The 16,717-nt window shown below is 35.3% G+C and overlaps 2 protein-coding genes across 3 annotated transcripts in view; one reads left to right on the forward strand and one right to left on the reverse strand.

Moving 5' to 3' along the window:
• LOC310715027 (sushi, von Willebrand factor type A, EGF and pentraxin domain-containing protein 1-like) overlaps window positions 1–14,580 on the reverse strand; it is a 34,362-nt gene extending 19,782 nt beyond the window's left edge. Inside the window, exons 1-10 of the mRNA XM_083521173.1 lie at window positions 14,495–14,580; window positions 14,024–14,148; window positions 13,657–13,845; window positions 13,197–13,302; window positions 12,054–12,127; window positions 10,576–10,755; window positions 10,261–10,437; window positions 9,804–9,983; window positions 8,606–8,782; window positions 5,165–5,187 (exon numbers count right to left, since the gene is read on the reverse strand). Coding sequence (XP_083377299.1) covers window positions 5,165–5,187; window positions 8,606–8,782; window positions 9,804–9,983; window positions 10,261–10,437; window positions 10,576–10,755; window positions 12,054–12,127; window positions 13,197–13,302; window positions 13,657–13,845; window positions 14,024–14,081 — 1,164 coding nt within the window. The 5' untranslated portion in view covers window positions 14,082–14,148; window positions 14,495–14,580. The remainder of the gene's footprint in view (window positions 1–5,164; window positions 5,188–8,605; window positions 8,783–9,803; window positions 9,984–10,260; window positions 10,438–10,575; window positions 10,756–12,053; window positions 12,128–13,196; window positions 13,303–13,656; window positions 13,846–14,023; window positions 14,149–14,494) is intronic.
• LOC310742073 (C4b-binding protein alpha chain-like) lies at window positions 1,895–6,594 on the forward strand. Of its 2 annotated transcripts, XM_083570648.1 has the most exons (5): window positions 1,895–2,110; window positions 2,366–2,554; window positions 3,100–3,279; window positions 5,692–5,863; window positions 6,565–6,594. In XM_083570648.1, exons 1-5 carry the CDS (start codon window positions 2,056–2,058, stop codon window positions 6,575–6,577), a joined length of 609 nt encoding a protein of 202 aa, XP_083426774.1. In that variant the 5' UTR covers window positions 1,895–2,055; the 3' UTR covers window positions 6,578–6,594. The 2 variants fall into 2 exon arrangements, 1 of the variants encoding a protein (XP_083426774.1); XR_014538142.1 differs by lacking the exons at window positions 1,895–2,110; window positions 2,366–2,554; window positions 5,692–5,863; window positions 6,565–6,594 and adding an exon at window positions 5,322–5,422 and having other exon boundaries at window positions 3,185–3,279.
• Window positions 14,581–16,717: the final 2,137 nt, after the last annotated feature.

The following is a 16,717-nucleotide window of genomic DNA, read 5'->3' on the forward strand; positions in this document are numbered from 1 at the left end:
GGAAGTTTATTCCACCAGAACAGAGAAGAGCCTTGGAGTATAAGAAGTATATTATATATTAAAAAAAATCTAACTCAGATGTATTCATGTGTGCAGCGCTACACACGTGTTTTGCCAGTCGAAATTGGCTGTAACAGTTGCTGTCTGACTAACCAATTAGAGGAAGGAAAAATGCTGACGCTATTCTGGAAACTCTATGAAATGAAGAGAATAAACTATTGGGAATAAATTAATTCAATTTCATGGAACAAATATAAGAATTTAGGTTGTAAATGTAGGTCAGTGCTTCTGGTAGTGTTTGAGCCAGCAGAGAAGGCTTTGCTGGCCCTGACCACCCGCCACTGAGTATATAGTATATATATAAGTATATATTTTAATAACATTAACACACACATTCGCATTCAGCCACTTTACTGTGTATTAAAACACTGTAGCACATCTGCAAACATCTGCACTCAGGGAATTTAACCGTTTACTGTTTACTATCTGTCCGCTCATTCTGGTAAAATATTGCACACGTTTAAACAAGGTGACCTCGGACTGTGCACTCACACTTTACTTAACTCTTTTCTTACATGACTTACATTTCAACCTCATATTTAGCACATCTACCTCATATTTATTGCACCTTAACTATGTTTAAAGTTTACTCTTTATTTCGTTCTTTTTATACTGTGTATGTGCAGGAATGTCAATAAAGCCTGAGTTGAGTTGATCTTCAACATTGTTCATTAATACTGAAGAATCCAAACTATGAAAGAACGCACATGCAGCCAACAATAGTTAAACAACCCAGAAAATGTGTAAGATTTTAGATTGTTCAAAGTAGCTACTTTTAGCTTTAATGGCAGCTTGGAAAACTCATGGAATTCTCTTATTTCACAAGGTAATCACCTGGAATGATTTTCCAACAATCTTAATGAGTCCCCAGAGGTGTTAAGTGCTTGTTGGCTGCTTTTCTATCAATCTCTGGTCCAACGCATTCCAATCCATCTCAAGTGGATTTAGATTGTGTGAATGTGGAGGGCAGTTCATCTAATAAGCATTTATGTAAATCAGTGGTTTCTGAAGGTGGTATTTCCTATATACACTTATCCTCTGCAGCAGAGGTAGCTCTAGGTCCCTATGAGAGCCTCTTGATGGTTTTGTTGACTGCATTTGTGGATGCATTTAAAGTTCCTGATATCTTTCAGATAGACTGTCTTTTCTCATTGCTTAACTGAGTGTTTTTTTCTATTAGATGGATTTTTATTGTTGTTGTAATAACAATTATAGTGCTAATGACTTTGTAATGAACTTTTCCTCTGCACGAGACAACGGTCTAAAACACATTAAGAAATGTCAAGGCAAGACATATCATAAATTAACACTTGACAAGGCACACCTGTGAATAAAAAAACAGGTGACTACTTCATGAATTACAAGATAATTTCATGTGTGTCCTTAATATGATGTGTCCATGTCCTTAATTAAAAACAAATACAGAATGTTATTATGACTGTTGTCTGTCTGAATACTCAATTCTTATTGGCTGGAAGGTGTGCATTTAAACTGCGGAATTGGTCAGTTTAATCACCATTGTGTGTTACTGTGCTGCATTATAATCAAGTGTAACCACCGTATCATACAATTACAGTTGTATACAGAGTGAGACATCTGGTTTAAACATTTCCTGATGTTTGGACTCTATCTCTTTTTTTCCTCTCTCTCTCTCTCTCTCTCTCTCTCTCTCTCTCTCTCTCTCTCTCTCTCTCTCTCTCTCTCTCTCTCTCTCTCTCTCTCTCTTTTCTCATAGTTTCTCATTGGTTTAGTGATTTGCATGAATGTGATGCACATAGAAGAGGCAACAAACTCTCCATTTTGTAACAGGTGATTATTTGCCTTAGCCTATACATATTCACCTATTGAAATACACACACACACACACACACACACACACACACACACACAGACACACACACACACACACACACACACACACACACACACACACACACACACACACAGTGTAGATTTCACGATATACTTGCTGGATATCACAAGTTAAAGTTAAAAATGTGGAGCTACATGATCTTCTCTATGCTTCTCATGACGGCTGTAAACGTCCAAGGTGAGATCTCATTTATATACTGTCAAGTATTACAGCTGAAACCTCTCTCACTTTATAAAAATATATAATTCTGCTGGTTAAACAAGAGAAAAAAAGATTCTTTATGTTTTTAAATGAAAAGAATTAATAACATATATAATTAAATAAGCAGGTTTAATCTTATTTTATTACTCATTTTATGAGTGCAGGATATGTAAAGGATATATGCATTCAAATCAAATCAAATGCCCTAATCACAAATGTGTCTCACATTAGCACAGTGTGACAGACCTGTTGTTGGAATTGGATTGGATTTGATTGAGGAATCAGACCAGCAAACTTTTCATGATGGAGCCACTGCAAAGTTTAAATGTTCCACTGGTTATATGCCTGTGGGAGCATCAGCTTCCAGGTCAATCACCTGTACCGGAGCCCAGTGGAGTTACCTTAAACTTCAGTGCAAAGGTTATTTGTCTACAAAATTTTTTTTTTATTGAACCTTTATTTATATTTGTAGTATGAATTACCGTAAATCAGCCTCCACCTCCACCTCCTCTTTCCCCTCCTCCTTCTCTTTCTTCTTGACAAAACTCTTACTTTGAAACTTTATTGCTCATTCTTTTATTTGCCATAAATTAAATTATTTTATAATTAAAATTTTATCATATTATTTTTTTTTTTAGCAAAAACAGGTACAAGGATTCCAAAAGATGTTTTTGTCAGATGTGTCCTGTGATAGACCAGAGGGCCCATATCCAGTTAGAATTAAAGGGAAATCATCACCTTTGTCCAATAATAGTGTGTTAGAGGCTATAAAATAGAAGGGTCTGAGTTCCTAACCTGTACAGAAAATGGGTAGAATGTATATAATAGTATATTCACTCAACCATCAGCATTGTTAACAGTTAATGACTGGTTTACTGAGATTCATGTACTTGTACTTCTTAAAAAAAAAAAAAGCATAAAAAAAATTAATGCAGATGTCTGATCACAATTCTTTTCTTCCTCAGTTATTACCTGCTTAAAACCACCTACTATAACCAATGGCCTATTTAACCCCCTGAAGGTCTTGTACATATATGGAGAAAGAGTCACATATAATTGTTTGGAAGGTTTTAAACTTTATGGATCTCCAACAATATCGTGTTCTGATGATGGAAAGTTTGAGACGTCTCTCCCTGAGTGTCGTGGTAAGTATTTGAGAAAATCCCAATGTTATGATTGTGTTGTTTTCAGACAATTTTGAAATTAGATTACCAAAAACATGTCTTCTTAGTCGTTCAAACATTCATTGTTTTAGTGTCTAAGATAAGCTGTTTTTTTTTCCTCCAGAACAGTTTTCTCTTTTATTGGGCTTGTTGTGAAATGTCAAATGAAAGAGCTGATATTTATCTGATCAATAGAATGAAGTGTGTCAGCACTATGGAACTCTAAAGAGTGTGTTGATTGTTTCTTATATGTAAGGTGAGAATCGAACAGAGGAATAAGTAACACTAGTGGACTATAGCACATAGCAAACAACAAACATACCACAGTTGATGCAATCAACATCTAAAAAATTGATCTAGTTTTCCAGTATACTCCCACCACCTAGAAACATGCAAATAGATCGGTTACTCTATGCAGCCCGAATGTGAATGAGTGAGTGGGAATCTGTGTGGGTTTGGTGTTACCATCCAATAGTGTTTGAATGAATAATAACTGTGATTCCATAAATCTCTATCAGAATCACACAATCATCATTAAAGGACACTATGAAGCATAGATAGAATTTAATGAATTCTTGGGATTTGTTTCTTACATTGTAAATGACTAAAATGCAGACTTAAAGTAGGTCTACAGAACTTACACTGTCATTTGGGACCAGATCAATGAAAAATATTATTTTCAAGAGTTAAAATGTTTAAATATAAGTTTCAAGGTTTTTATTTGTCAATGCCACCATATGTGAAGACATACAGAGAAACCGAAATACTGTTTCTCTTCTCTCTCTTCAAGTGTTTACATTGTCAATGAAGCATAGAGAGATTGTATAGGCAGTCAGTGCAATATTAGCGGTTCAGTGCAATATAGACAGATTTTATATGAGGTAACATCAGTGTACTTGTAATATAATATATATATATATATATATATATATATATATATATATATATATATATATATATATAAGCCGGGTAAATATTCCTCATAATACATCTGAATGTGTAAGGTGCAATATACATCTAATATATGTATATACTAGGAACCACAATACAAAAAGTCTTACATCCACTTGAACATTAAGAAGAGCAAGAAATGCCCAGGGAAAACAGTGTATATGATAATTGTCTGGGTGTGGTTAGAATATTCTAGATAAAAGAGATTAAATATCTGCCTCAGAGAAACAAAATACATCATCAGGTTAATGCAGGTCAGGGCTGCTCAGTTTACATACCACACATTTTATTTCCTCTTTTTTACTTGCTCTTATTTTGGAGGTTTCATTGTGAAACTTGTTTTTGAAAATGACTAGTAAAATAAAAGATAGAATCCAAACAGAAAAAAAAACAGACAAAAATCCAGCTCACCATGAGTCAGCTCAGACTGTAACTTAAATATGTATTATTGAGTTTAATTCTGCAATTTCTCCTATTGTTTGTCATTGGCTCCATCAAGTTTTTGAAAGTTATTTGCTATTTAAACATTGAGTGAGATTCACATGTATAATTGTATGATTTTTAGGTTTACATTCTGTATTCTGGTGGTGTGAACTAACATTGGTTAGCTGATAACTGATATGTGGTCACTTCCAATGTTCCTGGTTTTTGCTCTAGTTATAACTAGGAGTTAACAAAATCAATTTGCTAGAAACAACCCTTGCACAGTAAAAGTAAAATACAGTGAAAAGTCATCTCTGTCTCAAATGATATGCTTATGGTGTCCCATCCAATAGCATTTGCATAATTAATAATTGTGATTGCATGATTATTCAATGGCAAGTCATTTGTTTCAAATTTGGACTTTTGGCTCCTTAAGCCCTGGAACTCCTTCTACACTATAAGTTACAAAAATGCAGATGTAAAGGAGGTCTACCGGACATATGCTGTCTCTTGGAACTAGACCAAAGAAAAATGTTTTCAGGTCACACAAAACAAAAAGTCTAAATGGGGCTACAAGGATGAAGGAGCTCAGCCACATGGTTGGAAGGTCAGAAGGTCTGTGAACTGGATTTTGCTCTTTTTTTATTTAGAGAGTTTCTGTAATCCACCATATATTCGAAAGGCGGTTATTGATGAAACCAGCAGGTCACCATCTTACAGATACGAAACCTTAATCAAAATCTGCTCAATCTGCTGTTACTGTTACACAAATGCAGATTTGAAGGAGGTCTACAGGACTTACACAGTACATTTGTGACCAGGTCCAGAAAATTGTTTTCAGTTTAGTTTTGGAAGAATATTAGTTAAGAGTTTAAATGTAAGGAACCACAAAACAAAAGGTCTAAATTGGGCTACAAGGATGAAGGAGCTCAGCCACATGGTCAGAAGGTCAGCCTGTCTGTGAACTTAAAATGTCTGTGAACTCGAGACTGGATTTACCTCTTTTTTTTTTTCAACCAGAGATTATTTGTGATCCACCAAGTATAAAAAATGGGCTTATTGATGAAACCAGCAGGTCACCAGCTTACAAATACAAAACCTCAATCAAAATCAGGTGTAATATAGGCTACGGATTGGAGGGGTCTGAATCTTTGACCTGTGGGAAGGACGGATGGACTCCAGCTCTCCCACGGTGTGTCGGTAAGTATAATGAATGATTTTGAACATACTAGAATGTTATTTTCTTTTATTTTGTTTTAAAAATGTTTGTTAGACATGTTTCGATAACTGAGGCAGGTTTCCAGTGTCTATTAAAAATCTGCCTTTTTCAGTAAGAAGAGCAAAAAATATGAATGGCAGAATCACACAGACAAATAAGCAACAAGACGTAATGATTAAATAAAATTAATTTATTAGGTTAATTATTTTCTATATATTGAACATTCTTCACAGCAATACCCAGGGAACAAAGTGTATATGATGACTCTGGGCATGGGTCTAATATTCTAGATATAGACTTTTCTAGGCTTTTCTTAACCTGCACCCTACTCTCAGCACAAATCACAATATCATCCACAGACATCATTGTATATAGAGACTTCTGTTTGACATCACATGTCAGCTTGTCCATCAACACTGTCTGTCGTTCCTACTGCACACTTCACTGCTTTCCTCATACATGTCCTGCACCACCCTCACATACTTCTCTGCCACACCTGACTTCCTCATGTAATATTATAACTCCTCTCTTAGCACCCTGTTGTACGCTTTCTTTAAATCCACAAACACACTCTCCACCTTCTCAACACACTCTCCTCATTAGCCAGCACATTTCCATCTGCATCGTATCATAATATGATGCTTTTTGCTTCTGTTTCTGTCTCCCCCCGAAAGAGGTGACCTGTGATGCACCCAGGATTAACAATGCAGTCATAGTTAGTAGAAGATATACGGTATTCACTGAACGGTATAGATACGGCGCTTCCATCCAGTTAAGATGTAATAGCGGCTACAGAATGGAGGGGTCTAACAGGCTGAAGTGTGAGGAAAATGGATGGAATCCACCTCCTCCACAGTGCAGTGGTAATAATGATTAATGTTTCTAAATAATATATATAAATATATATTCACTCCACAACCAGGATTATTGAAAAATATTTACTGGTTCACTGAGATTCATGCAATTAAATGTTATGTCTTTTCTTATTTTGAGATCTAATACCTTAAAAATAAATGTACACTCAGATTTACATTAAAAAATCTTCTTTTTCAGTTATTACCTGCTTAGAACCTGATAATATAACCAATGGTCAATTTATCCCTCTGAAGGCCTCGTACCAATATAGAGAAACAGTCACATACAATTGTGTGGACGGTTTTAAACTTTATGGACCTAAAACAATTTCATGTTCTGATGATGGAATGTTTGAGACGTCTCTTTCAGAGTGTCGAGGTAAGTATTTGAGATAATCACAATGTTATGAGTGTGTTGTTTTGGATAATGATGAAATTAGTTTAATAAAGAATGTCTTTTTTTGGTCTTTTAACCATTCATTGTTTTATGTTTTTAAGCTGTTTTTCCTCTTAAACAGTTTTCTCATTTCTTGGGCTTAATGTTTTAAAATGTCAAATGAAAGAGTTTACAATTGTCTAATCAGTAGAATGAATTGTGTCAGCTTCTATGGAACTTTATAGAGTTTGTTGATTGTTTCCTATCTGCAAGTTGAGAAACTAACAGGCGACTAAGTAAAACCAGTGAACTATAGGGCATGGCAAATACAGTGAGGAAAATAAGTATTTGAACACCCTGCTATTTTGCAAGTTCTGCCACTTAGAAATTATGGAGGGGTCTGAAATTGTCATTGTAGGTGCATGTCCACTGTGAGAGACATAATCTAAAAAAAAAAATAGTATTATTTCATGCCAAGGAATAGCACCACAGACGCATTATTTGCTTTAAGAATGTTGCCGGAGAAGTACAGAGAAAGATCAGAAAGAGTTGCATTGTGTGTTTGTGGATTTGGAGAAAGCGTACGATGCCGTTGTGGTATTGCATGAGGAATTCAGGTGTGTCAGAGAAGTATGTGAGGGCAGTACATGTATGAGGACAGTGTGACCTTAGTGAGGTGTGCAGTAGAAATGGTTTAATGTGGAGGTGGGATTGCTTCAACGATCGGCTCTGAGCCCTTTGCTGTTTGCAGTGCTGATGGACAGGTTAACAGATGAAGTCAGACAGGAGACTCCATGGACTATTATGTCTGCAGTACAATAATATTGTGATTTGCGGTGAGTAGGAAACAGGTTGAGAAGAGCCTGTAGAAGAGGAGGTACACGCTGTAGTTGAGAAAAGGGGAATGAAAGTCAGTAGGAGCAAGACAAAGTATGTGAGTGAGAGGGAGGGCAGTGGAGTGGTGTGGTGTGGTTAATTTTTAAGTTACAGTCTGAGCTGTATTATAGGGAGTGAGACTTGTGTCTGTTTTTGATCTGTTTGGATTATTTCAGTTTTTGGTCATCTTACAGATAAAGTTTCAGGTGGAAATAAAGTGCATGGTGTGTAAAATGAGCAGTCCTAACTCAGTACAGCCTGTATGATGCCTTTGGTTACTCTGAGGTTGTTGTTTTTTATTTTTCTAGAATATTAGATGCATGCCCAGTTATCACAGTTATCATATTCCCTGTGCACTGCTGTGAAGAATGTTGAATATATAGAAAACTAATAAAGCAAGAAAATCTATTTTTTTTAGTCATTACTTGTTGTTACTTATTTGTCTGTGTGACTCTGCCATTCATATTTTTACTCTAGTTACTGAAAAAGGCAGAACTTTAATGGACACTGGGGACCTGTCTCAGCTATTAAGACATATCTTACAAACATTTAAAAACAAAACAAAACAAAAAACCTCCTAGGATGTTCAAAATCATTAATTACACTTACCGACACACTGTGGGAGAGTTGGAGTCCATCCATCTACACAGGTCAGATATTCAGACCCCACCATTCTGTAGCCTTTATTACACCTGATTTTGATTGAGGTTTTGTATTTGTAAGCTGGTGACCTGCTGGTTTCATCAATAAGCCCATTTTTAATACTTGGTGGATCACAAATAATCTCTGGTTTAAAAAAAAAAAAAAAAAAAAGGTAAATCCAGTCTCACGTTCAGACATTTTAAGTTCACAGACAGGCTGACCTTCTGACCATGTGGCTGAGCTCCTTCATCCTTGTAGCCCAATTTAGACCTTTTGTTTTGTGGTTTCTTATATTTAAACTCTTAACTAATATCTTCCGACACTAAACTGAAAAAATTTTCTGGACCTGGTCACAAATGTACTGTGTAAGTCCTGTAGACCTCCTTCAAATCTGCATTTGTGTAACAGTAACAGCAGTTCAAGTGCTTAAAGAGCGAAAAGTCAGTATTTAAAACAATTCTTAAGAATTCATTAAATTTTACTTATGCTCCACAGTGTGCTTTAATAATGGCTTGCCATTGTGTGATTCTGTTGAAGAATCATGGAATCTTTGTCATTATTCATTCAAACACCATTGAATGGGACACCGAACCCAAACAAACACACACTTATTCACATTTGTGAAGCCTGGAGTAGTCAATCCACCAACCTTCATGTTTTTAATGTTTTCATACATTTATTGCATCATCTGTAGTATGGTCAAATTTAGGCTTGATCCAGAGTAATAATTTGCTGCTGTATGTGCTTAATTGATTTTACAAGTACACACAAACAAGGACCACAAGTGTACCATCTAAGACAAAGCTGACATTTCACTTTATCTCCTGTCCCTACCATTTAGGTGTTTGCTATGTCCTATAGCCCACTGGATTTACTTAGTCCACTATTAGTTTCTCAACTTGCATATAAGAAACAATTGGCATACTCTGTATAGTTTCATACTGCTGACACAATTCATTCTACTGATCAGAAAATTATAAACTCTTTCATCTGACATTTCAAAACATCAAGCAGAAGCAATAAAAAAAATGTTCAGGAGGAAGAACGCCATATCTTAAACCCTAAAAAATAAATGGTTTAAAGGCTGACATTTTCATTAGTAAACTGATTTCATCATTGTCCAAAACAACACGATCATAACATTGTGATTTTCTCAAATACTTACCCCGACACTCAGGAAAAGACTTCCCAAAAGTTTCATCATCAGAACATGAAATTGTTGGAGATCCATAAAGTTTAAAACCTTCCACACAATAGTATGTGACTCTTTCTCCATATTGGTAAAAAGATTTTTTGGGGGAAAAATCTCCTTTGGTTATAGTAGGAGGTTTTAAGCAGGTAATAGCTGAAAAAGAACAGAATAGCAATCACACATCTGCTTTAATGTTTTAGGTAAATCTGAGTGTAAATTTTTTTTAACGTATTAGATCTCAAAATAACAAAAGACAACATCTGAATGTCAGTGAACCAGTTATTAACTGCCATTAATGCTGTTTGTGTAGGGAATATATAATTATTTATTATTAATTTTATATATATATATATATATATATATATATATATATATATATATATATATATATATATATATATATATATTCAAAAACATTCATTATTATTACCATTGCACTCAGGAGCAGAAGGATTCCACCCATTTTCTGTACAGGTTAGGAAATCAGACCCTTCCATTTTAAAGCCTCTATTACACTTGTAGCGGACAAAGTTGTTATATTTATAAGGTGGTGATTTTCCTTCAATTCTAAATGCATTTTTGATGTTCAGGCTGTCACAGGACACATCTGTACCAAAAAATTTTTTTTACTTGTGTTTGCTTAAAGAAATAACATTTATAACTAATGAAATCAATATGATAAACATAAAATATAAAGATGTTTGTTTTTATTTTTAATTAGATAATTTTTTCGAGTGGAACTCACCCAAACACCGAGGAGGATCAGGCTTAAATGTTCCATCACCAGAGCAAGATATTTCAGTAGGTCCAATAAGATCAAGACCTCTCTTACAAGAGTATGTGACTACATCTCCATAATCATAGGATTCTTCCTGTGGTTCAAATGTTCCAGATTCTATTCTGGGAGGCGGTAGACACTTTAACACTGGTAAGAAATCACAACAACAAAATTGACATCCTTAATTTTCCTATATACTTTCCAAATTTTTATTATTACTGTTGTTGAAAGACAAATAAATTCCATAAACAGTGCATGGACAGTTTAACAATTCTTTTAGAATGCCTGTCTTGAAAAAAGATGAGAAAGTATGCGAGCCATAAATGAGTGAATCATTGAATGAGTGAGCAAATAAACAAATAATTACAAAAATGTGTCACTAAATAAATCAATTTAAAAACTCGATCAAAACTGTGAATACTAATAATAGCTGAAATTCTAAAATGAACTGTCTAAAATACTCTTCAACAGTGGATATAAAAAGTTAAAGGAGCTGCAAGAATTAGTACTGATTGCTCTCTGCATGTGACAACAGTGTCACATATTGTTTACTTATTCTGTGTGATGGAGCAGCGTGGTTTGATGGTACCCCCCCATTCTCACAAACCACATCCAAGCTCAGCTAACCCACTCCAAACCATGTTTCACAATGTGTTTAATGGTCTGTTGAGACCGAATCTAAAGGTATAATAATTCACTAATTTGATGTCACCCATATGAGGATGGGTTCCCCTTTGAGTCTGGTTCCTCTCAAGGTTTCTTCCTCATATCATCTAAGGGAGTTTTTCCTTGCCACTGTCGCCACGGCTGCTCATCAGGGACAAACGCACACCATTCACCTTCACTGTTGTTTTCTGTAAAGCTGCTTTGAGACAATGTCTGTTGTGAAAAGCGCTATACAAATAAACTTGACTTGACTTGACTTGACTTGACTAATTTTAAAAAGTATGTTTGGTGTGTCATGATTCTGGCAGAATTATGCATTAGGGCTGGTTTTCCTCACCCACAACTGGGCTTTTTCAAAACTGAAGTGCAAAACATTCCGCTTCTGCATTCCGCGTTCTGCCAAATTTCACCTTCCACATTGACAATGAACAGAAGCATACACCAAAATCAACAAAGGAAAGGCTTAACCAAAAGATCCCAGTCTCTGAATGGCCGCACCAGAGCATAAAAGAGTGCAGAATTCAAAAAAAGATCAGAAAATCTAGCATTATAGTTATATAGTATTAGTTAAGAGGCATATACAACACCTATACAACTAGATTATTCTAAACAATCTGCAAATCTTTCCTCCAAAGTCACTTATTACATACACAACAAAATCACAATTTATTTAATTGAACCAGAACAGAAATTGCAAGCATGCAATTAATAATAATGCTGTCATTGTAATAAATCAATTTACCAAACGAAAAAAAAAAGGTACAAAAAATGGGCATTACCTTCACATACAGGAGATCTCCCATCCCAACCTGTTTCTCTGCAATTCCTAAGTGCTTGGCCAACAAGCTTATAACTGCAAATAGACGTCCAAATTATGGAAATTCGTACAAGTTACAAGTCCTTTCAAAGTATAAGCACTCTGATATACAATTTGAGAAACGACTTTTTCCATTTTATAATAAGAAGAAAAATAATAAACCTTAACACCATGACATAAACACAGATTATAGAGTTATGCAGTCAATTCTAAACTGTTTTCTAATTGAAATTGTTTACAGTATTTTTGATACAAATACTTTCTTATTGTTTCAAATGAACGCCTTGTTTAGGGAAACTGCTGAATTCATTTAAATGCGTTTAAACCAAACGTTTCCGTATGAAAGGCCTAAAATCAAACTGGATTGGGCGGAAAATAAATGTTGCATTATACCAAACATTAACATATTAAAATATTATTTCTTTCATATATGATTTAATATTTAAATAAATAAATACGTAACAATTATCATGTAATTTTAATTTTAAAAGTTCAAATTAGAAACAATCCAAATTCATTCATTCATTCATTCATTCATTCATTCATTCATTCATTTTCTCCCGCTTATCCGTGTCGCGGGGGCAGCAGTCTAAGCAGGCCCCCGCCTTCGACTGCTGCCCAATCCTCACAGCACTGTCCCTTACGGTCCCTCCTGCAGGTGGTGACCCCACGGGAAGGCGGCCCCACGTCACTCCGACGTCACAGACCTTGATATTTCCCTCGTAAGGGACCCCTGGAGCATAGAGGGTTAAGGGCCTTGCTCAAGGGCCCAAGAGTGGCAGGGGCTTGAACCCCAGACCTTCCGATCGGCAACCCAGCGCCTTAACCGCTGGAGCCACCACTCCCCCTATCCAAATCCAATCCAAATGTCTTTTTTATCCTTTTTTTGTTCCTCTTCTCATGAATGGTATGGCAGGCCAAATCAAAGGTCACCACCAGCCAACTTTGCACTGTCGGCACTATTTTGGGTGTCTCTGGTCTAAACTTTTGACTAACAGTGAGGTCGCTGATATACAATGAAAAGTCTCATTATTAACTGACTGTTTATTGACTCTTACTGTGTACATACATGTGTGTAGAACCAATGATAGAGAATCATCTTTACCCTTCGTTACACTCTGCCACGATGGTGGCACCAAACAGAATTCCATCTTCACGTGGAAAGGTATACCTTCCATTGTTAATTTCGCCAGGATGACCACATGATTTTTCTGGTAAAATAAAATATATATCCGGTACAAGTCTGTTATTTCATGTAAACCATTTTGATTCGCCAGTAATTATAATGTTTCATTTAGTACATGAACAACATGTCATACATTTAATAGGTTTTATGTTTAGGTTTAATGTGGACTTAAAAGTCTTCAAGTCTTTATTCTGTTGTTTAGTAAAAGGTATTTGAAATATAAAAGTGTCATATTTCTTTAAAAATCATATACATTATATCAACTGCTCGAACAGCTTTTTGCTTATGTAATATAACCATCTTATAATTTCTAAAACTAAAATATCATGATACAGATGGTAGAAATGTTTTGAAAAATGAATGTTTATAGACAGATTACTTTTGCACCGAAGCTCCAGATAGCTCCATTGGGTTCCTGTACAGGTGATCGACCTGGAAGCTGATGCCCTTGCAGTCACATAACCAGTGGAGCATTTAAACCTCAAAATGGATTCATCAGGAAAAGTCTGTTTGGCATTATCTTCACTCAAAACCCGATTTTCTCCAACAACAGGCCTGTCACATTGTGCTGAGCAAAGAAAACAAATATTACTGATTATAAATCGAATGGTCCTTCCTACGTCCTACACTTTGCTCGATGACCCCGAAAAGCAAACATTAAAAGACACCAAGCTGCAAATCTTTTATACGTTGAACATATTTTCATCATATGCAATGCCTAATGGAGTATAAAGGATAGATCTCACCTCGGACCTTTGCAGCAGTCAGGAGAAGAGCATAGAAGATGATCATGAAGTGAAACATCTTCAAGCTTAAAATGTTAAACACCAGAGACACTCTGTCCTTAATCACTACTGTCCAACAGAGGTACCTTAAAATAATAATATATAAGAGCAAAATTAATAATATTCACATTCCCTTTTGAAGAGCATCCAGTATAAAATGTAAAGATAATACTCACAAGCAATGAAGAAGCTGTAAAAGAAGGTGGAGGAAAAATTAGTATATTAGTAATCTGTATACAGAAATTAATTATACTGTATATTAATATATCCTCCAGAAAAGAAAAGAAAACAGCACCCCCTACGATCATGTGTGTGTGTATAGCAAACTCTCTATTTATCTTTACTGAAGACGTCGTAAAAAAGTTGATTAATAATTCAATAATAATTTCAAATATTATATGAATATACCAGAAAGTGCGTTAAATATCTCACCGTTACTTGCTGCTTCCTCTGTTAATCCTTCAACCAGTCACTCAATCAATGGCGGCTTAACCCCGCCCCTAGGGGCGAAACACATAACACATAACTGACCCCACACCCCCACACACTGATCTCGGAGTGTGTTTAGTGCGTCACGAGGGAAAGACACACTCCTTGTAACTTATTCATTGTATACAGTGGTATATTTTAGTGTGCTAAGCACTATTTTTTCACGTTTTTTTTCTGTATGAATCTTTAATCCTACACTCATTAACTCGAGCAGATCCAATGCCCATATATATATATATATATATATATATATATATATATATATATATATATATATATATATATATATATATATATATATATATATAGTTAAAAGTTTGGACACACCTTCCAATTTTTCTTTATTTTGTATTATTAAAATGTATTAATTTATATATTTTTTTATTTGCGTTTGCGCCATTTAGCAGACGCCCTTGACCAGAGCAACGTACAAAAGTGCTTTGAGTCGCTAGCAATGAATGAGTCGACACTGGTACGCTAGATTACAAACTTAATATAAATCAGACTATAACTCTTGATTTTTACAAAGCAAACTTGGAAAGTGCTAATTTAAGTGTTTCAGTAAGAGTTGGGTCTTCAACCATCTCTTAAAGCCAGAGACTCCGCTGTTCGGACATCTAGGGGAAGTTTATTCCACCAGAACAGAGAAGAGCCTTGGAGTATAAGAAGTATATTATATATTAAAAAAAATCTAACTCAGATGTATTCATGTGTGCAGCGCTACACACGTGTTTTGCCAGTCGAAATTGGCTGTAACAGTTGCTGTCTGACTAACCAATTAGAGGAAGGAAAAATGCTGACGCTATTCTGGAAACTCTATGAAATGAAGAGAATAAACTATTGGGAATAAATTAATTCAATTTCATGGAACAAATATAAGAATTTAGGTTGTAAATGTAGGTCAGTGCTTCTGGTAGTGTTTGAGCCAGCAGAGAAGGCTTTGCTGGCCCTGACCACCCGCCACTGAGTATATAGTATATATATAAGTATATATTTTAATAACATTAACACACACATTCGCATTCAGCCACTTTACTGTGTATTAAAACACTGTAGCACATCTGCAAACATCTGCACTCAGGGAATTTAACCGTTTACTGTTTACTATCTGTCCGCTCATTCTGGTAAAATATTGCACACGTTTAAACAAGGTGACCTCGGACTGTGCACTCACACTTTACTTAACTCTTTTCTTACATGACTTACATTTCAACCTCATATTTAGCACATCTACCTCATATTTATTGCACCTTAACTATGTTTAAAGTTTACTCTTTATTTCGTTCTTTTTATACTGTGTATGTGCAGGAATGTCAATAAAGCCTGAGTTGAGTTGATCTTCAACATTGTTCATTAATACTGAAGAATCCAAACTATGAAAGAACGCACATGCAGCCAACAATAGTTAAACAACCCAGAAAATGTGTAAGATTTTAGATTGTTCAAAGTAGCTACTTTTAGCTTTAATGGCAGCTTGGAAAACTCATGGAATTCTCTTATTTCACAAGGTAATCACCTGGAATGATTTTCCAACAATCTTAATGAGTCCCCAGAGGTGTTAAGTGCTTGTTGGCTGCTTTTCTATCAATCTCTGGTCCAACGCATTCCAATCCATCTCAAGTGGATTTAGATTGTGTGAATGTGGAGGGCAGTTCATCTAATAAGCATTTATGTAAATCAGTGGTTTCTGAAGGTGGTATTTCCTATATACACTTATCCTCTGCAGCAGAGGTAGCTCTAGGTCCCTATGAGAGCCTCTTGATGGTTTTGTTGACTGCATTTGTGGATGCATTTAAAGTTCCTGATATCTTTCAGATAGACTGTCTTTTCTCATTGCTTAACTGAGTGTTTTTTTCTATTAGATGGATTTTTATTGTTGTTGTAATAACAATTATAGTGCTAATGACTTTGTAATGAACTTTTCCTCTGCACGAGACAACGGTCTAAAACACATTAAGAAATGTCAAGGCAAGACATATCATAAATTAACACTTGACAAGGCACACCTGTGAATAAAAAAACAGGTGACTACTTCATGAATTACAAGATAATTTCATGTGTGTCCTTAATATGATGTGTCCATGTCCTTAATTAAAAACAAATACAGAATGTTATTATGACTGTTGTCTGTCTGAATACTCAATTCTTATTGGCTGGAAGGTGTGC

The sequence above is a fragment of the Silurus aristotelis genome, assembly GCF_946808225.1.
Source record: "Silurus aristotelis genome assembly, chromosome: 19".
In the NCBI taxonomy this organism is placed as follows: domain Eukaryota; kingdom Metazoa; phylum Chordata; class Actinopteri; order Siluriformes; family Siluridae; genus Silurus; species Silurus aristotelis.

What these genes read in the sequence shown, in the direction of transcription:
- LOC310742073 (XM_083570648.1), top strand. Translation starts at nt 2,056, where the DNA reads ATGTGGAGCTACATGATCTTCTCTATGCTTCTCATGACGGCTGTAAAC. An exon ending in GACGGCTGTAAACGTCCAAG is followed by an intron (nt 2,111 to 2,365) that starts GTGAGATCTCAT and finishes GTCTCACATTAG; the next exon opens with CACAGTGTGACAGACCTGTT. An exon ending in GTCTCTCCCTGAGTGTCGTG is followed by an intron (nt 3,280 to 5,691) that starts GTAAGTATTTGA and finishes TTTTTCAACCAG; the next exon opens with AGATTATTTGTGATCCACCA.